The 26,620-nt window shown below is 46.3% G+C and overlaps 1 protein-coding gene across 1 annotated transcript in view; it reads left to right on the top strand.

The window, feature by feature from the left end:
- Positions 1-11,150: 11,150 nt before the first annotated feature.
- The window catches only part of HSF4 (heat shock transcription factor 4), a gene marked incomplete at both ends in the record, with an annotated part of 142,639 nt that continues 127,169 nt past the window's right edge, over positions 11,151-26,620 (top strand). Inside the window, one exon of the mRNA XM_082270358.1 lies at positions 11,151-11,273. Within this exon, the coding sequence (XP_082126484.1) occupies positions 11,151-11,273 (123 nt within the window). The remainder of the gene's footprint in view (positions 11,274-26,620) is intronic.

Below are 26,620 nucleotides of genomic sequence, written 5' to 3'. Positions count from 1 at the left end.
CCCAGAGGATCCACCGATGCCACCCGCAACACCTCCAGCCACTCCAACCATACCTTGCAATAAGCCGACCACGTGGACTCGCTCACCGACTTCCTGATCCATCCAGCGAGGACCCCAAGGCAATCCCCCATAGCCACTCCGGACACGTGACTCCGCGTTGCTCCGCTGCCGGTGCCAACTCCCGGAACCTGTCCCACTGAAAACGAGACAGCGCGTCAGCAATATCATTCTTAACCCCCGGAATGTGCACAGCGTACAGGAAAACATTCAACCGTAGACACCGCAACACCAAATACCTGAGGAGGCGCACCACCGGCTGAGACGAAGCCGACGCGCGGTTGATCACCTGAACCACCCCGAGATTGTCGCAATGGAGGCGAACCTTCAGGTTCCTGAACTCCGCCCCCCAAATCTCCAGGGCCACCACCACCGGGAACAGTTCCAGCAACACCAAGTTGCTGACCAGCCCCGCTACCTGCCATGCCCCCGGCCAAGGGGCGGCGCTCCACGCCCCCCGGTGAAAAGCCCCGTACCCCGCCGAACCAGCAGCATCGGTAAACAGTTCCAAATCAAAGTTGCTGATCGGCCCGGCCATCCACAAGGATCTGCCATTGTATGTGGCCAAAAAACCGTGCCACAGACGCAAGTCATCCCTGTGTTCCCTGTTGAGCCTGACGAAGTGAGTGGGCAACTTCACCCCCGAAGTCGCCGCCGACAGCCGTCGGCAGAAAACCCGGCCCATGGGCATAATGCGGCAGGCAAAATTCAATTTACCCAGCAACGACTGCAAGCTGCGCAACTGAATCTTGCGCAAACCCAGCACCCCTTCAATTTCAGCTCTCAAAGCCCCCAATTTATCCTCCGGTAGGCGACACTCCATGGCCTCCGAATCCACGACAATGCCCAGGAAGCTGAGCACCGTGGTCGGGCCTTCCGTCTTGTCGGGGGCCAACGGAATGCCGAAGCTCCCGGCCACATGCTGCAACGTGGCAAGCAGGATCGCGCACCCGTTGGAAGAGGGCGGGCCCACACACAGAAAGTCGTCCAAATAGTGGATCACCGAATTCACACCGGAAACCTCCCGAACCACCCACTCCACAAAGGAACTGAAGGTCTCAAACAGCGCGCACGATATGGAACAGCCCATAGGAAGGCAGCGATCCACATAATACGCCCCTTGCCACCGGCAGCCCAGCAATCGAAAACTGTCCGGGTGAACCGGGAGCAACCTGAACGCCGCCTCAATGTCCGATTTGGCCATCAAGGCCCCCCGCCCATAATGTCGCACCCAGGCCACCGCGGCGTCAAAGGAAATGTAAGACACCGTACAGGCATCCGGGTCGATGGCGTCATTCACAGACCCACCCTTTGGGAAGGAGAGGTGGTGAATGAGGCGAAATTTGTTGGGTTCTTTCTTGGGAACCACCCCCAACGGCGAAACCACCAAGTCACGCACCGGCACCTCCGAGAACGGGCCCGCCATGCGACCGAGAGCCACTTCCTTGTGCAACTTATCCGACACCACCAAAGGGTGGCGCAATGCCGAACGCAAATTCCTCGCCACCGGCGGCACCGAGGCCAAAGAGCAAGGGATACGAAAACCCACCGCAAAACCCTCCCCCAGAAGTCGGGCAGCCGCCCTATCGGGGTACCTATCTAGAAAAGGCCGCAGCCTTTCCACCCTCACCGGCGTCGTCCCCTTTGTGCGAAGGCTCTCCGGACCGCCCTTTTCCGGACTTAAAACACCGAGCCAAGGAATGGGAACCTCCGCAACCGGAGCATTCATGTTTGAAGCGACATGTGCCACCGAACTTACAGGAACCCTCATTAAATTGCCAGCAGAAACCCCTCCTCTTTGCGGCCGGCTGTCCCGGGGTCGCAGAACCACCGGCCCCCCCTGGAAAAAACTGATTCGGAGCCTTCGCAGACGACATGAGCCGCATCCACAGGCTGATGTCCTTGTGGTCCCACCGCAAGGACGGCCTAACCGCCTTCCGCTGCCGGAACTGTTCGTCGTACCGCAGCCAGGCCGACCCCCCGTAAACCCGATAGGCTTCCCCTACAGCGTCCATGTAGCAGAACAGGGCCGAGCAGTTTTCCGGCGCCTTTTCCCCTATGACGCCCGCCAGAATGGCAAAGGCCTGCAGCCAATTGGCGAAGGTCCGAGGGATAAGCCGATAGCGTCGCGCCTCCTCGTCCTCCTTCTTGCGCTCCTCCGGTTTAACCCTGTCCAGGTGAAACTTCTCGAGGGGCAACAGCGTGAAGATTTCCACGTACTCACCCTTCCAGATCTTCTCCCGGACTTCCTGCTTCAAATGTGCCCCCAATGGGCCCTCAAAACAAACATATACCTCACCTTTCGCTGAATCGTCCAGGCGAACAGCGTCCGCCTTCCCCTCCTTCGCCGTCCCGGTCTTGTCCCCCGCCGCCCCGGCCGTCACTGCCACCACTGCCGGCGCACCAACAACCTGGGGAGGGGCCCCAGCCCCCCCCGCAACTAGCCCCGTGGAAGACGGCCCCGCCAGCCCCGGGGCCCCCCCCGGCTCCGTGCCCGAGCCCCCCGCCGGAGGCACCCAAGCCGCCGCTGGAGACAAGCGGCCCCCGTCCCCCGGGGGCAAACGCCCCAAGAGGTCCCGTAGACCCAGGAGGAAGCCCCTCAAACCCCCATCATCACCCCCTTCCGGGGTCCCCGCCCCCACCGGCCGGGACACCCCCACCCCCCGAGCCCCTCCAGCACTCCCACCCCCCACATCAAACAAGCCCCGCAAATCAGACAAAGCCAGAGAAGGAATTGTGACCTCACCTGTCTGCCCAGGGGGGGCGCCCCCAGCCGCCGATCCAGCCTCCCTCGTCGCCGACCGACCACCGACATCCTCTTCCACATCCGATCCGGACACCTCGCCTTCCGAACGATCGTCCCCGGGCACCGCCGACATCCGTCCACCAGGTGTCGCACTCCCGCCATCTGCAGAGCCGAGCGACAGGCGTCCACGCCCCCGTACTCCAGCTCCGCCCGACGGAGACCTCTGTGAACCAGCCGAACTTCCGATGACCCGGCCACGTGACTTGCCCCGCCGCGTCATCTCTCTGCGCCCAGCCGAGGCCGACTCCGAGTCCCGCCGATCACTGCTGCCACCGGCCGCCATGAAGCCGCTCCCACGCCGAGGCACCCCTCCGACCGGAGCATCGCCAGTAGGGGAGCCCGCCAGTCCAGTAGCACCCCGGCGAGAGGGACGGGGAGAGACCGAAGGCCGCCTCCCCCCACTACCCCCAGAGCTCCGTCCATGCAGAGGATTCCTCCCAGAGGCGCGCACGGCCGCAGCAGGAGTACGCTTAGCCGGCGGCCCTGAAGGGTCCCTGTCGGGGCTCCTAGGATGACGCTGAGCTCGAGGGGAAGGGTCCGGTGAAAAACGCTCCGGCGGCCGTGACCGCCGAGCCCGCGGGACCGCAAGCCCCTCCGAATCCTGTGCAGAGTCCTGAACCCCCATCAACGTGGAGACCTGGGACCGGAGCCACTCAGTCCCCTTCACCGCGGCAGCGGCCTTAATTTGCTCCAGCAAAACGTCCAAATCCGCCATCACAGACCAGGGAAGCTGAGGTGAGATGCTCTGCAGTGAAAAAGGTGGGTGACCAAGCTTCTTCTTCCTTCGTCCGTTGAACTTCCACTGACCTCCAATCTGAGGGGCCACCCCTCCTAACTGTACCTCAACCCCTCCCAAACCTGATACACCAATCCCTGAATACCCCCAAACTCAAAACAATTTAATTTAACTCACACCTGCCCTGTCTCCCCTCTTCACATGGTCATGTCTGCCCTGCGCTATTTTTTTTTTTTTTTCGCTTCGGGCCTTGCTTACCTGTAGGTATAATTAATATCTCCTAAACCGGCACGGTTTAGGAGATATTTGCCCTGCATGCAGCCGCTGACGCTAGCAGGGCATGCGCTCTGAAGGTCCGGCGGAACTTCAGAGTTCCTTGCCGGGCAATTGCCGGAAAGTGACTCCACATGCGCAGGAGTGATTTCATCGTGACTCCGGCCACTCACAGCCGCCGAACCCGGAAGAGACGCAGAGGGAGCATGTCAGCTCCCACAGAGGTGTCCGGGGGTCCGTGTTGGGGACTTCGTTTTAAGGTATTTCATAATGAGCCAGTATGCGATGCATACTAGCTCATTATGCCTCTGTCTTGCAGGTTTTTTTTTTTTTCCGGCAGTATACAGCCGCTTTAACCACTTTACCACTAGAGCATTTTGCTGTTTTACGCCTGGGCCACTTTTTGCAATTCGGTGCTGTGCGACTTTAACTGACAATTGCGCAGTCATGCGATGCCGTACCCAAACGAAATTTACGTCCTTTTTTTCCCACAAACAGAGCTTTCTTTTGGTGGTATTTGATCACCTGTGTGATTTTTACTTTTTGCACTATAAACAAAAAAAGAGCGTTTATTTTGAAAAAATAACAGTATTTTTAACATTTTTTTATATGAAATTCCCCCCAAAAGATGTAAAAACCTATTTTTTTTTAAATTTTTGGCCAATTTGTTTTCTGCTACCCATGTTTGGTAAAAAAAATCGCAATAAGCGTATTTTTATTGGTTTGCGCAAAAGTTATTGCGTTTACTAACTAAGGGAAAGATTTATGTCATTTTTGGTGTTTTTTTTTTTTTAACGAGTAATGGCGGCGATCTGCGATTTTTTTCTGCGGGACTGCGACATTGCGGCGGACAGATCGGACCCTTGACTGACATTTTTGACACTTTTGGGGGTACCAGTGACATTACTGCAGTAATCAGTGCTATAAATATGCACTGTTACTGTAAAAATGACACTGGCAGGGAAGGGGTTAATTTTATTGGAGAGGGAGGGGTTAATGTATGCCTGGTGCTTACTAACGTGTGGGGGGGGGGAGGTGACTGAGTGAGCCAGGGACAGAACGGATGTTCAGCTATGCTGAACACTCCGATCTGTCACTCCCTGTCACTTAGGAGATCCGCCCGCTCTGTTTACACAGGCGGGCAGATCTCCAAACTGAATTCCCCGACGATCGGGGCAGAGCAGCGGCGATCGCCGCCGCTCCTCCCCTGGCCTGACTCCCGCTGTGAATGAAAATAGCGGGAGCGCGCCTCCGGCGGCGCCCGAGCGCCGCCTACAGGGGGAGGAGTCTAGCGACGTAGGTCTACGTCGCTAGACGATAACGAGCCACTGTGCCGCAGTAGCAGCACAGTGGCTAGTGTTAAAGTGGTTAATATGCACCGAAATATTAATCAATTGATCTTTTGAGTTGTGGGAGGTACCTGAATAAAATACACCTAGACAAATACAAACTCCATGCTGATGACGCCCCCTTGGGCAGTGCAGCACGGTAAATGCTAACAAATTTGTGTCGACCATGTAAACAGCTATACAGGTGCCCATTGCTGGAAGCTTGCTTAGATGAAAGTGTATGCAAATGAAAAAATAAATCTGAATTAAAACCAAAAGCAAACATTTATTATATTCCAGCTTACCAATTCTTAGATGTGATGGCTCTATTCGTTTTTATTCTCAGATTTTCTTTCCTTTATTTTCATCTGGTGATCCTCCCAGTCAGTCTGTTGTTTTTCAATAGAACAAGCTGTCCTGTAGATGTAGCAGTATTGAAGCAAAGCACTGTCAGGGGTACTTACAGTGATCAGCTTTTATTTATGTATGTAAAACCTTTATTCCAAAAGAAAAAAAAACTTGCTGTAACTGCTTATAAGGTTTGAGCTGAAGTATGGCTTCAATTTGTTAGTGTAAATAAATCTGCTAGTGCATCCAACACCGCCCTTCCCCCAGAATGACAGTGCTGCTGTCTAAAGGTGCCTCTGTGCTCCTTCATTCAGGGTGTACCAGAAAGAAATGTGCATACATGGAAGGAGAGCCAGACCAAAAGATAAAAGAGTTCTATTTAATATATTGGTATTGTGCTAAAAGATGGACAACGTGTTTCGGAGGTCAAAGGCACTTCCCCTTCATCAGGGCTTCAGCTCAAAATGAGAACCCTGAATGGACTCAAAGTAAGGCTTTCCTGTGTGAATCTGTGCAGGGATGCTGATTGCTGGAATAAAAGAATTACTCGCCAGCATTTTCATGAGCACTCAAGATCTTGAATGCTCAACTGAAGCCCTGATGAAGGGGGAGTTCCTTTGTACCCCCGTAATGTATTGGCTGTCTTTTTAGCAAAATACCAATAAATTAAATTGAACTAATTTATCTTTCGGTCTGGCGCTCCTTTCATGCATGTACATTTTTTTTGGTAACCTGCTGGAGTACCCACAGCAGGGTAGCCTAGTCTGTTGTGAGCAGCCTAACCTGAGCTCTTCAAATGTTTTTGCCCTCTCACTACTCTTTTCCCTACTCATCTGACTGTTTTTCACCTAACTGTTTACCTAACCCTATAGAGGTTGCACAGGCAGTCCAACTCCAGAATGGCACATCAATACGTGCCATTACAAGACAGTTTGCTGTGTCTCCCAGCACAGTCTCAAGAGCATGGAGGAGATTCCAGGAGACAGGCAGTTACTCTAGGAGAGCTGGACAGGACTTTAGAAGGTCTCAGCAGGACCGGTATCTGCTCCTTTGTGCAAGGAGGAACAGGATGAGCACTGGTAGAGCCCTACAAAATGACCTCCAGCAGGCCACTGATGTGAATGACTCTGACTAAACAATCAGAAACAGACTTCATGAGGGTGGCCCGAGGGCCTCTAGTGAGCCCTGTGCTCACTGTGCGGCATCGTGGAGCTCCATTGGTATTTGCCATTGAACACCAGAATTGGCAGGTCCACCACTGGTGCCATGTGCTTTTCAAAGATGAGAGCAAGTTCACCCTGAGTACATGTGACAGAGTTGAAAGGGTCCGGAGAAGCCGTGGAGAGCATTATACCAGTCTCCATCAGTATAAATATCCAGCATGATATTTTTGCCCATTGAGATCTGATGTGTTTTTGAAGTGTTCCTTTAATTGTTTTGAGCAGTGTATTTATCAGATATACTGTATATATATATATATATATATATATATATATATATATATATATATATATATATATATACACTGCTCAAAAAAACATCAGATCTCAATGGGGAAAAAAATCATGTTGTATATCTATACTGATATGGACTGGGTAATGTGTTAAGAACAAAAGCATGCCACATCATTTAATTGAAATGAAAATTATCAACCTACAGAGGGCTGAATTCAAAGACACCCCCCCTGAAAACCAAAGTGAAAACATGATGCAGCAGGTTAGTCCATTTTGATGAAATTTCATTGTAGTAACTCAAAATGGTACTCAGTAGATTGTATGGCCCCCACGTGCTTGTATGCATGCCTGACAACGTTGGGGGAAGGTTCCTTTAGGGACGATGGATGGTGTCCTGGGGTATTTCCTCCCAGATCTGGACCAGGGCATCACTGAGCACTTGAACAGACTGGGGTGCAACCTGGTGGCGTCAGATGGACCAAAACATAATGTCCCAGCGGTGTTCTATTGGATTTAGGTCAGGAGAGCGTGGGGGCCATTCCATGGTAATAATTCCTTCAGGCTCCAGGAACTGGCTGCTTACTCTAGCCACATGAAGCCAGGCATTTTCATGCACCAGGAGGAACCCAGGACCCACTGCACCAGCTGCAAAATAATGGTGACCACACAAAATTGACACTTTCAGCCGAATTTGGACATTATCACTTAGGGGTATACTCACTTTTGTTGCCAGCGGTTTAGACATTAATGGCTGTGTGTTGAGTTATTTTGAGGGGACAGCAAATTTACACTGTTATACAAGCTGTACACTCACTACTTTACATTGTAGCAAAGTGTCATTTCTTCAGTGTTGTCACATGAAAAGATATAATAAAATATTTACAAAAAAGGTAGGGGTGTACTCACTTTTGTAAGATACTGTGTGTATATATATATATATATATATATATATATATATATATATATATGTATATGTATATAGCAGAATTTCCAGGCATTGGGCCTGATGTGGGTCTGCCATGGGTACCGTTAACACCAACAGCACATTTAAGCTCGTTGCCCAAGTGTGAATACTGAGACAATGAAAAGTCCGGCATCTTTGGTTTTTAGTTTTATTGTAGGAAGTTGGATGGGAGAAGGGAATGAGTGGGATACTCCTCTGGCTCAACTAGGTACAAAATGGGACACTTGAGAAAAATGCCGCCTAGCGCTGACTTGACGCCGGCTGAATGCCGACCAACGCTTACTGGCGCTTGTGAACAATGACTTGCGATCACTGAACTGCAACTGACTTCTGACACTCCTGTTAGGCATTAGCTCAAAAGTCCTTTTTCACTGCTTCCTCCAGTCCTCCTTGACTGAGGTAGCCACTTGCAACCCCTGCTGCAACACTTAAAACTTTACACTTCAGGGCCCAACCACTGACACCCCCTTTACTCTTCAGGGTTAACTCTGGCACCCCCTTTACTGTCACTGTTGTCCAGCTAGCTAGCTCCCGGATCCCTCTGACCTTCTCCTGAGTGGTCCCCTCTCCTTGGCAGACCCCAGGGGCAGTTTACAGTACTCACAACTCAGAATGCTTTCCTGAAACTCGTCCCCCAACAGCTCCGCTGGTTCTCAGCACACTGGGTCCTTCTCTGCAGCTCAGCTCAGTCCTGTATCCCCTCAGGCAAGCCGCCTGGGATACCTCTTGATAGGAGGAGAGACAGCCTTCACCTCCCTCCTGGGACTCTGCTTCCCGCCAAAAGACCCTGCGTCATGTGCTCCCCTCAGACTTATACCCTCTCCCAGAATGCTGTGCGGCCTAATCTGCCCTCCTGGGATAGATACAAGCCCTGGTGTGCCATTGGCCAGGTTTCCTCCACTCCCCAATGAGAGCCCTCATTGGGTTACAGTGGGGAGACTACCCAGTCTCAATAGTTCACACCTGGGAACCATGACAACCTCACTGAACAATCTGGCCCTGCTGTTGAGCAGGCAAGGCCTCCCTTATAATTTACCTAGCACCTACCTTTTTAGGGTGCTACATCTATATATATATACATCAGATATAATGCAATAGTGCAGTCCCGCTATAAGTCACTGCTCACTGCCATTACTAGTAAAAAAAAAATCCAGTATATATCCCACTGTTTGTAGACGCTTTAACTTTTGTGCAAGCCAATCAATTAACGCTTATTGGGATTTTAGTTTACCAAAACCATAAAGCAGAATACCTATTGTCCTAAATTTATGAACAAATTATATTTTCTCAATTTTTTTTTGGATGTTTTAAAGCAGAAAGTAAAAAATATTGTTTTTATTTTTCAAAATTGTCAGCCTTTTTTTGTTTATAGCGCCAAAAACTAAAAAACCTCATAGTGATAAAATACAACCAAAAGAAAGCTCTATTTTTGTGGGAAAAAAAAATGACATACATTTCATTTGTGTACAGAGCTGCATGACCGTGCAATTGTCAGTTAAAGTAAAGCAGTACTGTATCGTAAAAAATGGCCTGGGGGGGGGGGTAACTTTTCCAAAGGTGAAGTGGTTAAAAGAACCCACAAGTCCAGAGAATACCTGCTGATTTGTCAGAAGTGCTATTTTTTCTGTAAGTGTTATCAGCCATACCCAGTGGCTTTTTCTACACTACTTAACCACTTCCACTCTCGGATCTCTACAGCATAAAAGGTCATTTTTGTGTAGTCCAAGACAGAAAATAGGAGGGGTGCATGAGATAACACAGGAAGCCTGCCATTCAGTGGCGGCCGGTGTGCTGGGGGCGCAGGAGCGCCGCCCCCCCCATCCATGAGTCCGGCCCCCTAATCTACATGCGGGGCGCCGGATCCGGGAGGAAGCTCAGGGAGAGCCCACAGAAAGTTTCCCGCATTGTGCCCGAATCCCGAGCTGTGCCGCCTGGCTCCCCTCTCCTCTCCTGGCTTCCCCCGGCGTCCTGTCCTCCGTCCCTGGCATGGCGACGGTGCCTGTGTACTGCATCTGCCGCCTGCCCTACGACGTGATCATGATCGAGTGCGACGCCTGCAAGGACTGGTTCCATGGCTGGTAGGGATCGGCTGTGTGTCATCCGGGCCTCCGGGTGTGCGGTGCCCGGGGAGGGGAGGAGGATGTCCGGGGAAGGGGAGGGGGGTCTTATTGTTACCCACGATGACACGATGGTATCTCTGCATTGAAAGGGGGCACGCTGGCATCTCTGCATTGAAAGGGGGCACGGTGGCATCTCTGCACTGAAAGGGGGCACGCTGGCATCTCTGTATTGAAAGGGGGCATGATGGCATCTCTGCATTGAAAGGGGGCACGCTGGCATCTCTGCATCGAAAGGGGGCACGCTGGCATCTCTGCATTGAAAGGGGGCACGATGATCTCTGCATTGAAAGGGGGCACGATGATCTCTGCATTGTAGGGGGCACGCTGGTCTCTCTGCATTGAAAGGGGTCACACTATACCTTAATTACTGAAGGCCTCTTTCACACCTTTGTGACCTCAAAGTCATGCAATTTTTAACTGCGTTTTTTGCCGCAAAGCAATGCCTATTCGATTTTTCTGTTTGCCTCCCCCCCAAAAAAAAAATTTTGAGCACCAGCCGCCACTGCTGCCAATGACTCCGGACAGTTCTGAATTTCTGACAAGATCAACAGATTTTTTTTTGCGCTTATCAAACAGATATAACAAAAGGCTTCCAATAGTATATTTAACAGACCAAAAGGGAGCAAATAAAAGAAGTTCATTCCTGGGGCTTACATGCAGTGTAACAGTTAGTAGGCAATACACAAGGACATGTGCTAGTACAATGTGTCACAGGATGGACTTGTCATACACAGCTGTGTGATCTTATACGAGTGAAGTGTCTTAGCAATGTGCAGTGGTCCATTGCTTTTTGGTGGGTTTGTATGAGCCCTTTACATAATATTGTATGTTTGTTCAGAGCTTTGTATGAATACCGCATCACTGAGCATTGTTCTGTGCTGGGGAGAGGGGGGTCGGTGCCAGCAAATTAGTGCTGAGTGGTTCACAGTGTGACCTGGTGGTGTGAATCAGCTGCAACCACTCTCATTGTGACACTGTGACCTCAGTCCATGGGTTCTTCTCAGCTGTCCCTATCACTGTACCATCTCATAGGCATGGAGTTTGAATAGCACACATCGGTCACCATGCAGGAATCTGCTAACTCCCTGGCAATGGACGGCTACTGCAGCAACGTGCCAGCCTTCCTCACCAAGCTATGGACACTGGTAGAAGACCCCGAAACCAACCACCTTATATGCTGGAGCGTGGTAAGTGTTTCGTTGGTGGGGCCCAGCTGAAGAGGTTCAGAATTGTAGGGATTAGGGATGCTATAGGGATTCTGTAAGTCTTTATTATACACACAGATGTTAGTATCATACCCAGAGATGAAAAGAGAACTGAATTAATGTTATTTTATTGGCCTGCTTGACCTTCATAAGTAAACCTGCAGCCAAGAAAGATACCTGGTGGGCTATTCAAGAAAATACATTGATTATGAAATAATATTTAACTTTATAATATACATTTTGTCTTGTAATTCTACCTGAACCTTGCTTTAAGTGTATTTTACATTTGGGTTTTGTTGCCTACATTTAAGGTTTTGTCATTAGAGATCATCTTAGAATGTTTTTTTATAATATAAAAATTGTTATAGCATTTTTAATAACGAAGGGCGAGAACACGTTAGTCTGTAGTAATATCCTGTGGGTTAATTAGCGTACAATTGTGAACCCTTTTTCTGTATTAATGCATTATGAGCCATTTATTCATAATAATAAAAAATCATTTTTAACAAACACAAATAACACAATGCCATATCTTTACTGAACAAATTGTAAAAACATCCAAGGTTATTGATGCGAAAACTCTTGAAAAAGTATTCATACCCTATGCAATTTTCCATATTATGTCATGTTACAACCAAACATTTAAATGTTTTTTATTGAGATTAGACCGACACAAAGTGGAACATAATTGTGAAGTGGAAGGAAAATGATAAATGTTTTTCATCATTTTTTACAAATAAATATCTGAAAAGTGTGGCGTGCATTTGTATTCAGCCCCCTGCGTCAATACTTTGTAGAACCACCTTTTGCTGCAATTACATCTGCAAGTCGTTTTGGGGATGTTTCTGCCAGCTTTGCACATCTAGAGAATTACATCTTTGCCCATTCTTCTTTGCAAAATAGCTCAAGCTTTGTCAGATTGGATGGAGAACGTCTGTGAACAGCAATTTTCAAATCTTGCCACAGATTCTCAATTGGATTTAGGTCTGGACTTTGATTGGGCCATTCTAACACATGAATATGCTTTGATCTAAACCATTCCATTATAGCTCTGGCTGTATGTCTAGGGTTGTTGTCATGCTGGAAAGTGAACTTCCGCCCCAGTCTCAAGTCTTTTGCAGACTCTAACAGCTTTTCTTATAAGATTGCCCTGTATTTGGCTCTGTCCATCTTCTCATCAATTCTGACCAGCTCCCCTGTCCCTGCTGAAGAAAAGCATCCCCACAACATGATTCTGCCACCACCATGTTTCACAAGGGAGATGGTGTGTTCAGGGTGATGTGCAGTGTAAGTTCAATTTTGGTCTCATCTGACCAGAGCACCTGATTCCACATGTTTGCTGTGTCCCCCACATGGCTTCTCCAAACTGCGAATGGGGCTTCTTATGGTTTTCTTTCAACAATGGCTTTCTCCTTGCCACTCTTCCAGAAAGTCCTGATTTGTGGAGTGCACGACTAATAGTTGTCCTGTGGACGGATTCTCCCACCTGAGCTGTGGATCTCTGCATCTCCTCCAGAGTTACCATGGGCCTCTTGCCTGCTTCTGCGATTAATACTCTTCTTACCTGGCCTGTCAGTTTAGGTGGATGGCCATGTCTTGGTAGGTTTGCAGTTGTGCCATACTCTTTTAATTTTCAGGTAATGGATTGAACAGTGATCTGTAAAATGCTCAAAGCTTGGAATATTTTTGTATAACCTAACCTTGCTTTAAACTTCTCCACAACATTATCCCTGACCTGTCTGGTGTGTTTATTGGCCTTCATGATGCTTTTTGTTCACTAAGGTTCTCTAACAAACCTCTCAGGGCTTCACAGAACAGCTGTATTTATACTGAGATTAAATTACACACAGGTGGACTCTATTTACTAATTAGGTGACTTCTGAAGGTAATCGGTTCCACTAGATTTTAGTGAGGGGTATCAGAGTGAAGGGGGTTGAATACAAATGCATATGGCACACTTTTCAGATATTTATTTGTAAAAAATTTTGAAGACCATTTATCATTTTCCTTCCACTTCACAATTATGTGCCACTTTGTGTTGGTCTATGACATAAAATCCCAATAAAATGCATTTACGTTTTTTGGCTGTAATATGACAAAATGTGATAAATTTCAAGGGGTATGAATACTTTTTTAAGGCACTGTTTTTACATTACTGACAATAACCCTAATACAGCCCAATCCTGTATGCAAGACTGTTCCAGTGTATGTAAATCATTGGGGTGTCTAATCATGCCACAGCATTTTATTAGCATTGAGGTCAGTACTGTATTCTTGAGTGTTCTTTCTGAATGAGACACTCCGTAGTTGATACACTTTTGTGTTTTGTAATATTATCTTTTTGACTTTTCAGAGACAAATGTCCTGACATTCTTTTGTATAATATCTTCAAATAACTTAGAACTTATTAGCTATTGCAAGTTGTAAGGCATTAAGGCAGGCCCACATCAATGTACGAGATATGGTTATAGTGGTGGTGGTAATAAATGCTGTAAACCAACAAAAATTTTAGCCCCTGGGACTTTAATGAGTGATGCAAAAAAAAGTAATTCAGTAAATATTAAAAAATACAAAGTTTATTTTATAATGTATAAAAACAAGCAGAGTTCAATAAAACAGCGTTCATACATATTGCTAATATTGATATGTAAACAAAATTACTAGAGCATTTGATTCCTAATTTGCAGAAGCTGTAGTCTCTACGCGTTTCATTGGACAATGCCCACTTCCTCAGGAGACAGCCAAGATTGAATTTTGTGTACACCTGTGGAAAAACCATGTCATACCCAAGAGCAACAAGTTAAAGAATGTATTAATTACCAACCACCCACTTTATATCTAAAAGTTACATCAAATGTGGTTGGACAGTGCCCATTAGTGTGCACAAATTATACGAATACATCAGTTCATAAATTAAAAATATGGCGGTGTAGAAAAGACCAAGGGTTAGATCAATACCACCAGGATCCCAGCAGTTTGGAATGACCTGGTAATAAATGCATTGCTGTTTCTTAGTATAACACCATATGGCTCTGCTTTTTCTTCCTCTGTTTACTGATCATTGTCCCTCTAGTGCAGTGTTTCTCAACCTTTTTTCAGTTGTGGCACCCTTAACAATTCTGCACAATCTCGAGGCACCCCATTCTAAAATGTAAAAAAAAACCTAAACTAATAGTTTTACATAACGCAGCAACATCCATACACGTGGGCCATCCAACATTAGAAGTGATTTATTCCTCCACTATTGCAAAACTTGTACGGACTAGTATTCTAGGGTTTCTCTTCTCCCTCAGTTTCTCTTCTTTTATTTGCTAATGTGACCCCAGTGCTGATGGAGAAGGAATGAAGAGGAATAAATAGGTATGCTGTGAAAGCACCAGTCATTCTCCTTATCATCCAGTGATGTCACTGGTTGTCAGGGTGCCAGTGACTTGACCTGCACAGTGCCCAGGGCTGTCAGGGTGCCAGTGGCTGGACCTGCACAGTGCCCAGGGTTATCAGGGTGCCAGTGGCTTGACCTACACAGTGCCCAGGGTTATCAGGGTGCCAGTGGCTTGACCAGCACAGTGCCCAGGGTTACCAAGGTGCCAGTGGCTTGACCAGCACAGTGCCCAGAGTTATCAGGGTGCCAGTGGCCTGACCAGCACAGTGCCCATAGTTGTAATTCTACAAAGTAAAAATCTGTGGCAATTTGTTGCCATTTTGCCAAGGCACCCCTGAAGAACCCAGGAGGCACACCAGGGTGCTACGGCACCCTGGTTGAAAAAGGCTGCTCTAGTGCATAGCACACACAATGAGAAAATTAAACGAAAAATACAGATTTCGAAGTGACTGTACGATAATCTGATCGTTAGTACACAGCTTTCATGAGCCGATCACGACAGTTCATCCAAAATTATCCGAAGGGACATGCACGGAAATTTTTCTTGTACAATAAGAGAATGAACAATTTTTGTGTAATTAGTATAGTATCGGTACGAAATAAATTGTGTGACCAAAACCACGCATGCTCATTACAATACAATTTATCACATCACTTCCGAAGTTGTATTCTGTTGAATTTTTGTAACTTTAGTAACCTTTTGGTTTTCAATATGAGACTTGCATGCAAAAACAAAAAGAAGATTATTTGTCCAATATTCTTATTGTATGAACTAGGCCTAATGCTGCGAGAAAGTGGTCATTATCAGGGCAGTTTTTTTCTTTTGGAGAGAGAACTAGCTTTTGCTTTTGGTATGCTATCATAACTATAATTGGTATTAAGTTGCTTTTTTTAGATATACCTATAAACACAATGTTATCAAGAGCAAGATATGTGTGCAGGCTCCTCATTGCAACCCTGGGATTGTTTTTCACTTGTTTGAGGGTTGTATGGCATGTGCTTACATTGTTGTTTGTAGGACACCATTTCTAGAGTAGTGACCGATTCTGACTAATTGTAAACTGTCTGCTAGTCTGTGAACTGATGGGGGTCCAAGTCCTAAGAAATTCTTTTGTAAGGCTGTGTTCACACTTTTGCGATGCAGGAACAAGCTCGATTCCAGTGCAGGTTACCTCATTGCATGTCTCTGGCAGGCAGTTTACACTGCCCCATGCGAACCGCTGTGGGTGTCAATACAAAGTTTATGACACCCCCACATTGGCTCGCAGATCGCAGTGCGAACTGTCAAATGGTGCGGTAATCGGATCGCATGGGTATAAACATCCATTTGATCCGAATCCAGTGGGGACCGAAAAAAGGGTCCTGCACCAATTTGGGTCCGAATGCAATGCAAATTCAGCCACACAATCTGTATGGCTGAATTTGTATCGCACAGACAAAGCATGTGATCTACACAGCAATGCAGTGCAAATCACATGCGATGTCTAACATCACAATAGTACAGTAACAGTGCGTATTTTTAGCACTGATTACTGTAGTATTGTCACAGGTCCCCCCAAAAGTGTCAAAAATGTCAGTTAGGTGTCCCATCTGTCTGCCGCAATGTCGCAGTTACGTTAAAAATCGCTGATCGTCGCCATTACTAGTAAAAAAATAAATAAATAAAAATGACATAAATCTTTCCCCTAATTTGTAGACGCGATAACTTTTGCACAAACCAATCACTGTACACTTATTAGGATTTTTTTTACCAAAAATATGTAGCAGAATACATATTGGCCTAAAATGATGAAAAAATCTGATATTTATTTATTTATTTTTTATTGGGAATGTTATATAGCAGAAGTAAGTAAAAAATAAAGTTCATTTGTTTTTTCAGAATTGTTGCTCTTTTTTTTTTTATAGCGAGAAAAATGAACATACTGTATCACATCATACTTTCCTAATCACAGGCCCATCCATTCTCAGTATCATTCCCTACAAAAGAAAAAAAAAAAAGTTAATAATGCAAGCACTAAAGTATGAGTTCCTCAACGTCTACACAGCAGAAAATCCAGTCCTCGACAGGTACATCAGGGGTTAATTTTTAGCCCCAAAACATTCAGTGCAGCACCTTAGGAGACTGAAGAGATCTCTGCAGTAAAAAAACAAACACACAGCAGAGGGCGCAATCTAAGCGTAGTAAACATTTATTGAACAAAAAGAGAATTGGCAATTTTTCAAGCATCAGAAGAATAAGTGCTTGTCAACACTATCTCAGTCTGCAGCAAAACAGCTTTTTAAAGCGTGCCACATGCAAATCTTGAGCAGAACAAAATTATCTCACATGGGGTACCCATATGAGTGAAAGTGGACTTTAAAGGCACAACATGAGACACATACACATACAGTCAGGTCCATAAATATTGGGACATTGACACAATTCTAATCTTTTTGGCTCTATACACCACCACAATGGATTTGAGATGAAACAAACAAGCTGTGCTTTAACTTCAGACTTTCAGCTTTAATTTGAGGGTATTTACATCCAAATCAGGTGAACGGTGTAGGAATTACAACAGTTTGTATATGTACCTCCCACTTTTTAAGGGAACAAAAGTAATGGGACAATTGGCTGCTCAGCTGTTCCATGGCCAGGTGTGTGTTATTCCCTCATTATCCCATTTACAAGGAGCAGATAAAAGGTCCAGAGTTAATTTCAAGTGTGCTATTTGCAGTGGCGGCTGGTGCTCAATATTTTTGGGGGGCGCAAACAGAAAAATGTAATAGTCATTGCTTCGCGGCAAAAAACGTGGTAAAAAATAGCGTGACTTTGAGGTCACACAAGTGTGAAAGGGGCCTTCAGTAATCAAAGTACAGTGTGCCCCCATCAATGCAGAGTGACCAGTGAGCAGTGCCCCCATCAATGTAGAGTGACCACAGCGTGCCCCCTTCAATGTAGAGTTTCCACAGCGTGCCCCCTTCAATGTAGAGTGACCACGGTGTGCCCCTTCAATGTAGAGTGACCACAGCATGCCCCCATCAATGTAGAGTGACCACAGCGTGCCCCCTTCAATGTAGAGTGACCACAGCGTGCCCCCATCAATGTAAAGTGACCACAGCATGCCCCCTTCAATGTAGAGTGACCACGGTGTGCCCCCATCAATGTAGAGTGACCACAGCATGCCCCCTTCAATGTAGAGTGACCACAGCGTGCCCCCATCAATGTAAAGTGACCACAGCATGCCCCCTTCAATGTAGAGTGACCACGGTGTGCCCCCATCAATGTAGAGTTACCACAGCGTGCCCCCATCAACGTAGAATGACCACAGCATGCCCCCTTCAATGTAAAGTGACCACAGCGTGCCCCCATCAATGTAGAGTGACCGCAGCATGCTCCCATCAATGTAGAGTGACCACAGCGTGCCCCCTTCAATGTAGAGTTTCCACAGCGTGCCCCCTTCAATGTAGAGTGACCACGGTGTGCCCCCTTCAATGTAGAGTGACCACAGCATGCCCCCATCAATGTAGAGTGACCACAGCGTGCCCCCTTCAATGTAGAGTGACCACAGCATGCCCCTATCAATGTAAAGTGACCACAGCATGCCCCCTTCAATGTAGAGTGACCACGGTGTGCCCCCATCAATGTAAAGTGACCACAGCATGCCCCCTTCAATGTAGAGTGACCACAGCGTGCCCCCATCAATGTAGAGTGACCACAGCATGCCCCCTTCAATGTAGAGTGACCACAGCGTGCCCCCATCAATGTAAAGTGACCACAGCATGCCCCCTTCAATGTAGAGTGACCACGGTGTGCCCCCATCAATGTAGAGTGACCACAGCGTGCCCCCATCAACGTAGAGTGACCACAGCATGCCCCCTTCAATGTAAAGTGACCACAGCGTGCCCCCATCAATGTAGATTGACCGCAGCATGCCTCCTTCAATGTAGAGTGACCACAGCGTGCCCCCTTCAATGTAGAGTGACCACAGCGTGCCCCCTTCAATGTAGAGTGACCACAGCGTGCCCCCATCAATGTAAAGTGACCACAGCATGCCCCTTCCAATGTAGAGTGACCACAGCATGCCCCCTTCAATGTAGAGTGACCACGGTGTGCCCCCATCAATGTAAAGTGACCACAGCATGCCCCCTTCAATGTAGAGTGACCACAGTGTGCCCCCATCAATGTAGATTGACCGCAGCATGCCTCCTTCAATGTAGAGTGACCACAGCGTGCCCCCTTCAATGTAGAGTGACCACAGCGTGCCCCCTTCAATGTAGAGTGACCACAGCGTGCCCCCATCAATGTAAAGTGACCACAGCATGCCCCCTTCCAATGTAGAGTGACCACAGCATGCCCCCTTCAATGTAGAGTGACCACGGTGTGCCCCCTTCAATGTAGAGTGACCACGGTGTGCCCCCATCAATGAATAGTGACCACAGCATGCCCCCATCAATGTAGAGTGACCACGGTGTGCCCCCTTCAATGTAGAGTGACCACAGCGTGCCCCCATCAATGTAAAGTGACCACAGCATGCCCCTTTCAATGTAGAGAGACCACAGCGTGCCCCCATCAATGTAGAGTGACCACGGTGTGCCCCCTTCAATGTAGAGTGACCACAGCGTGCCCCCATCAATGTAAAGTGACCACAGCATGCCCCTTTCAATGTAGAGTGACCACAGCATGCCCCCTTCAATGTAGAGTGACCACGGTGTGCCCCCATCAATGTAAAGTGACCACAGCATGCCCCTTCAATGTAGAGTGACCACGGTGTGCCCCCTTCAATGTAGAGTAACCACGGTGTGCCCCCATCAATGTAGAGTGACCACAGCATGCCCCCTTCAATGTAGAGTGACCACGGTGTGCCCCCTTCAATGTAGAGTGACCACAGCATGCCCCCTTCAATGTAGAGTGACCACGGTGTGCCCCCTTCAATGTAGAGTGACCACAGCGTGCCCCCATCAATGTAGAGTGACCACAGCATGCCCCCATCAATGTAGAGTGACCACAGTGTGCCCCCTTCAATGTAGAGTGACCACAGCGTGCCCCATCAATGTAAAGTGACCACAGCGTGCCCCATCAATGTAAAGTGACCACAGCATGCCCCCTTTATGTAGAGTGACCACGGTGTGCCCCCATCAATGTAAAGTGACCACAGCATGCCCCCTTCAATGTAGAGTGACCACGGTGTGCCCCCTTCAATGTAGAGTGACCACAGCATGCCCCCTTCAATGTAGAGTGACCACAGCATGCCCCCTTCAATGTAGAGTGACCACAGCATGCCCCCTTCTATGTAGAGTGACCACGGTGTGCCCCCATCAATGTAAAGTGACCACAGCATGCCCCCTTCAATGTAGAGTGATCACGGTGTGCCCCCTTCAATGTAGAGTAACCACAGCGTGCCCCCATCAATGTAGAGTGACCACAGCGTGCCCCCATCAATGTAGAGTGACCACGGTGTGCCCCCTTCAATGTAGAGTGACCACAGCATGCCCCCATCAATGTAAAGTGACCACAGCATGCCCCCTTCAATGTAGATGACCACAGCATGCCCCCTTCAATGTAGAGTGACCACGGTGTGCCCCCATCAATGTAAAGTGACCACAGCATGCCCCCTTCAATGTAGAGTGACCACGGTGTGCCCCCTTCAATGTAGAGTGATCACGGTGTGCCCCCATCAATGTAGAGTGACCACAGCATGCCCCCTTCAATGTAGATGACCGGACCGGACCGACTCTGCTGCTGACGGCGGGACTAGGGATACTCGGCCAGCGGCGGCTCTCGGCTTCAGTTCCAGCGGCTTCTTCTGCTCCCGTAGCGGGCGGCTTCTTCTGAGGTGACTGGCGCGCGTCTCCTTCCGCTCCCGCCTCCTCCTCGGCCAATGGCAAGGGGTTTGCCCTGCGGCCAATCAGGAAGCGCGTATCGGACGCACTTCCTGATTGGCCAGGAGGAGGATCGGTGTGACAATAGCGAATTTCTCATTTGCTATTGTCACACAATGGGTGGAGTCGGGACGCACTGCTCTGCGCCCCGGCTCCACCCTTTGCATCGCCCTATTAGAGCCTCTGGCTCTAATCAGGTGATGAAAAAAAAAATCTCATTGTACTCCATGCGTCTGGCGCCCCTGCATGTAGATGAGGGGGCCGGACGCATAGATGGGGGGGGCGGCGCCCCTGCGCCCTCAACACACCAGCCACCACTGGCTATTTGCATTTGATATCTGTTGCTGTCAACTCTCAATATGAGATCCAAAGAGCTGTCACTATCAGTGAAGCAAGCCAACATTAGGTGTGGCCAAATTAACAGTTTGGAACATCCTTCAAAAGAAAGAACTCACCGGTGAGCTCAGCAACACCAAAAGACCCGGAAGACCGTGGAAAACAACTGTGGTGGATGACCGAAGAATTCTTTCCCTGGTGAAGAAAACACCCTTCACAACAATTGGCCAGATCAAGAACACTCTCCAGGAGGTAGGTGTATGTGTGTCAAAGTCAACAATCAAGAGAAGACTTCACTCTCATACAGAGAGTTCACCACAAGATGTAAACCATTGGTGAGCCTTTAAAAACAGGAAGGCCAGATAAGTGTTTGCCAAACAACATCTAAAAAAGCCTTCACAGTTCTGGAACAACATCCTATGGACAGATGAGACCAAGATCAACTTGTACCAGAGTGATGGGAAGAGAAAAGTATGGAGAAGTAAAGGAACTGCTCATCCAAAGCATACCACCTCATCAGTGAAGCATGGTGGTGGTAGCGTCATGGCGTGGGCATGTGTGGCTGCCAATGGAACTGGTTCTCTTGTATTTATTGATGATGTGACTGCTGACAAAAGCAGTAGGATGAATTCTGAAGTGTTTCAGGCAATATTATCTGCTCGTATTCAGCCAAATGCTTCAGAACTCATTGGACGGCGCTTCACAGTGCAGATGGACAATGACCCGAAGCATACTGCGAAAGCAACCAGTTTTTTAAGGGGAAGAAGTGGAATGTTATGCAATGGCCAAGTCAATCGCCTGACCTGAATCCGATTGAGCATGCATTTCACTTGCTGAAGACAAAACTGAAGGGAAAATGCCCCAAGAACAAGCAGGAACTGAAGACAGTTGCAGTAGAGGCCTGGCAGAGCATCACCAGGGATGAAACCCAGCACCTGGTGATGTCTATGCGTTCCAGACTTCAGGCTGTAACTGACTACAAAGGATTTGCAACCAAGTATTAAAAAGTGAAAGTTTGATTTATGATTGTTAATCTGTGCCATTATTTTTTGGTCCCTTAAAAAGTGGGAGGCACATATACAAACTGTTGTAATTTCTACACCGTTCACCTGATTTGGATGTAAATACCCTCAAATTAAAGCTGAAAGTCTGCATTTAAAGCACATCTTGTTTGTTTCATTTCAAATCCATTGTGGTGGTGTATAAAGCCCAAAAAATTATAATTGTGTCAATGTCCCAATATTTATGGACCTGAGTGTATATATATATATATATATATATATATATATGTATATATATATATATACATACACCGTATGCAAATGCAAATATGCAGAATGCAGATATGTGCTTGATTCATTTTTTTTTGGGTGGGGAGGGAGGGATTTTTGGTGACACATAATGCCCAAATGCTTATACATCTTGATATGCGCAATTTAGCATTTTTGCACTGGGCTCTATATGATTTTGTTCCGGCAAAGACTATAAGTATTCAAAAATCTATTGCATGTACATATCATCCAGATACTCTTGTCTGGTAAGGTGGTCTGTGCTCTTTTTGAGGGTATACACTTTGGGGATGTTCCCCTTGCTGTGGCTTTTTTTACGTCTTGCTTTTATTAGTATTTTGAACTTTTTGTGAAATAAAATAGAACTTTTATATATATATATATATATATATACACGTGTTTGTGTCTCATATTGTGCCTATAAAGTCCACTTTCACACACATGGGTACCCCATATGAGATAATTTAATATCTCAATCTGGTGGCCTGCTGCTGGAACCACAATATCAGATGCAGAGAATCCAGTCCACAATGTGCAGCTAGCAGCACCGCCCCAGAGACAACCAGGAAGCAGGGAAGCTCCTCTGACACGCGTGGGAACCAAGTCAGTGACATCAGATGCCAGGAGATGTTAAGGGAGTGCTACGCATTTCGAGGTGATCCTGCCTCTTTCTCAAACGCTTTAGTGTACTGCTGGAGTGTAGACAGCTTATCATATCTGTGAAAGTATCTTTAAGTCCTCTCTACAGCAACCTGAATTCCTTGTGATATACTTCTGGTGTCAACTGATACTTCAAAAAGTCCTTTATGGCCTCATAATCATCATTCTTCTTAGTTGGCCTCCAGAATTTTGCCTCCCAGCCCTGATCTCAGATAACAGGCCCACCATGTAGGTGTATAGCAAGTGGTATTACGGATATATTTTTTCATAGGATAGCAGATAACTATCAAAATCACCAACATTTTTTATGAGCCAAATGTGCTTCCGTGTATTCAAGGGTACCCAGTGTCTGATCCTTTTGTTGCCTCAGTTTAGCCATTTCCATTTGTACCTGAGACAGACAGAGATCCCTCTTTTTCAGGCTCTTCCAGAATCCGCAGTGTCTGGATATCTGCCACATGTAACTCACGAATTCAAATTCCGAGTTACTCTCCAACATTTGTTGGAATGTCTTTCTTCATTCTCTTCTACTTGTGTACAACAAAGGATAGGATGGAGACTGTTGCTGAATGTCTCAGTATAACAAAAAATGCAGTAGATTATCTCCAAGAACAGCTCATACAGACAGTACCATATTTTAGCGCTGGGTTGGTTACTTAAAATGGTTGTAAAAGCTGAAGGTTTTATGCATGAAGGTAAAAAATCTTCTGTGTGCTGCTTTCCGCACAGCCCCCCTGATACCTACCTGAGCCACTTTCTCAATTCAGGGATGTGCATGAGAGCCTCGGCTGCCAAAGGACTCCATCTCCTTACTGGTTGTGACAGCATTGGGAGCCATTGGCCAGTGAACCAATGAGGAGAGAGCAGGGGGCAGGGCCAAGCCACTTCTCTATGTGTCTTATGGACACATAGCATGGGGCTCAGGAGCGAGCAGGCACCACTGCCCCCATAGCAAGCGGCTTGCTATTGGGGGCACTGGTCAAGGCAGAGGAAACCAGGAGCACCAGCAGGGACCCGAGAAGAAGAAGATCAGGGCTGCTCTGTGGAAAACCACTGCACAGAGCAAGTAAGTACAACATGTACAACATGTTTTTTTTTTTTTTTTAAAGCCAAACCTTTAGGCTCCTTGCGGGACTTTTTTTTTTTTTTTCCACGGAGCGGATGACATTTCTGTCATCCGCTCCGTGTGCCCGCATATCATCCCCTCCGTTTGCGGATGATATGCGGACATAATGTAAGTATATGGCACTGCGGATGTCAGCGGATGACACCGCTGACATCCGATTTTCCTTCCTTTCCGTTTTTTACACGGATGGAAAAATGGGGTTCTGTTCCGTTCCAAAAAACGGAATAGAACTGAAAGGAGGAAAATCGGATGTCAGCGGATGGTATTCCGCTGACATCCGCAGTGCCATTCACTTACATTGATGTCCGCAAATCATCCGCAAAAAAATAGGATGATTTGCGGACACACGGAAAGCAGCGGAGCGGCCGTGTGAAAGGAGCCTTATTATCATTTTAAATTATTGTTCTAAGCGGAGCAATCCTACAAAGCTGCAAAATAAATGTGACATGTATGATCCGAATATAATTTTTCCACCACACTGCCAACCAAAATGTGATTATTACACTCTCAGAATCTCACCCTGTGCAGAGATTTTCCTGCTGTTGAACATCACATTAAGTATCGGCATAATGATCATCACTGGGGTAGGCTTAACTTTGCAGTTAACCCTTTACACACACATACACACAAGCACACAGAGTAGCCGCCACCACGCGATTTAATGGAAACATGCATCATTCAGAACATCCACTCTTGTGATTTCGACCTTTGGGAAATGTCTGTGTCATTCACTGCCACATTCAGACAGGAATGTAACAGTGATAAAAAAAATATGATAGCTCTTCTAAATTTCCACTTACAGTATTCAGAAATTAAGTGTAATGATTTTTTAAAAAAAAATTATTATATGTTATTTACTGTAATAATAATACTATATTTTAATAATATATTTTTTATATAATATGATAGCTCTCTTCAGCCAATGATAGCTCTCTACAGCCAAACATTTTCTAAATTTCTAATTATAGCATTCAGAGATTAACTGTAATGATTTTTCTAAATATAATTTTAAAGTAAAATAGAAAAGGGAGACTGTGCAAGAAAATATTTACAGGAAAAATATTACAAAACAGAAATAATAAAAAGTAATTTTATATTTATAACTATATATTATTATTTAAAAATAAACAGGATTAAAACTGAAAAATAGTTAGCAAAGTTCTTCTGGTATTTGGTTGTGTGCAGAGTCCAATTTGCTTGCAGAGTAAGTACAATCTGATGTATCAGAGTCATTGGCTTTCAAAAACATGACTCTCTCAGTATCCTTGGCAGTTTTGATGTTAAACGAAAGCTCAAAGCTGCATATGCAGCCATCTTCTCTGGTCCCTTGAAAGGGCAATAAATTTAATTAATATTGTTCATATAAAAAAAATTGGACTTGACAGGGCCTTCATTTACATTTTTTGGTCATGGAACAATTGTCAGTGGCCATTTGTAACAATCCTGACAATCATGGTATTGCAATGATAAACCATCAATATAAAATATCAATTTATGCTGATGGTTTGCTGCTTTAGATCACCTCTCCAACCATTATTATACCAGTTATTAGGAGAGAATTTGAAATAATCAGCTCCTTGAGCAAATTAATAGTGAATTATTAAGCTTTAAACATCTCCCTCCCTCTCCAATCTATGGGCCACTTAGGGGTCCACATTCCAAAAGATCTTACTAAACTGGCTAATGTTAACTACCCCACATTTCATCAAATCATTCACAAAATCTCTGTTCACATAATAAACCGGTCATCTCATGGCAGGATAGAGCTAACTACCATCATTCTTTTTGTAAAACCATAAACAGCTCCATCTTCAAACAGTTTCATAATCTGTTTGCCATACTAACCCTGTTTGCATTGTTAATCCCATTCCGAACCTATTTAGTACACTTCAGTTACCCTCTGTCTGATCATTTGGATGATTTCTGATCCTGTTACACTGTCACTTAGACCTCTAAATGGCATTAAGATGGCTACTATATTCTCATTGTCCTCTGGTCAACCAGATAATGTACTTGTAAGCAGTGGTACCTACACAGTAGTCTACTCCACAGCTGTCTCTGAAATGAAATATGTAAAACATAAAACTTTGTTATAAATGTCAGTTGAACTTGAACTGCTGTTAACATTTAGCTTAAAGAGAAATTGTCACCTTGCCCATTCAGGGCAAAACGACAGTGTCATTACAAAGGGCTAACTGCCAACCCACTGAGACTTACCTTGCCAATGCTCTCTTGCCGCTCCTTTCTCCATTGCAGCAAGTGCTGCTTCCTAGTATGGGGGAGTATGTGACCACCTTCCACATGACAGTAAAAGGATCCAGCAAGCTGTCACTAGAATCAAGCACTGTCATATGACAAATGGAGTAATGTCCCTGCTCCCACTAGTGACCGATACCAGTTGACATTGGGGATTTTAATGCTGAATGGTCAGTATCAGTGGGTTGGGGTTATTTTTGCAAAGACACTGTTACTATGCCCTGATTAGGCAAGATGACAGTGTCTCTTTAAAGGGATTAAATAGTATTTTCGATTTAGTTTAGATATACATATACAGAAATTAGCTGCATGTAATAATCTTATCAATAAATACATATTTTACAAACATTGTTTCTATGTATAATTCTAATTATAGATTTATTTAAGAGCAGCCATGTTTGCGCAATCTATATAGGCT

The sequence above is a fragment of the Pelophylax lessonae genome (genome assembly GCF_965119305.1).
Source record: "Pelophylax lessonae genome assembly, chromosome: 10".
Classification (NCBI taxonomy): domain Eukaryota; kingdom Metazoa; phylum Chordata; class Amphibia; order Anura; family Ranidae; genus Pelophylax; species Pelophylax lessonae.
Note: the sequence above shows the minus strand (reverse complement) of the source record. Positions and strands in the feature narration are given on the sequence as shown.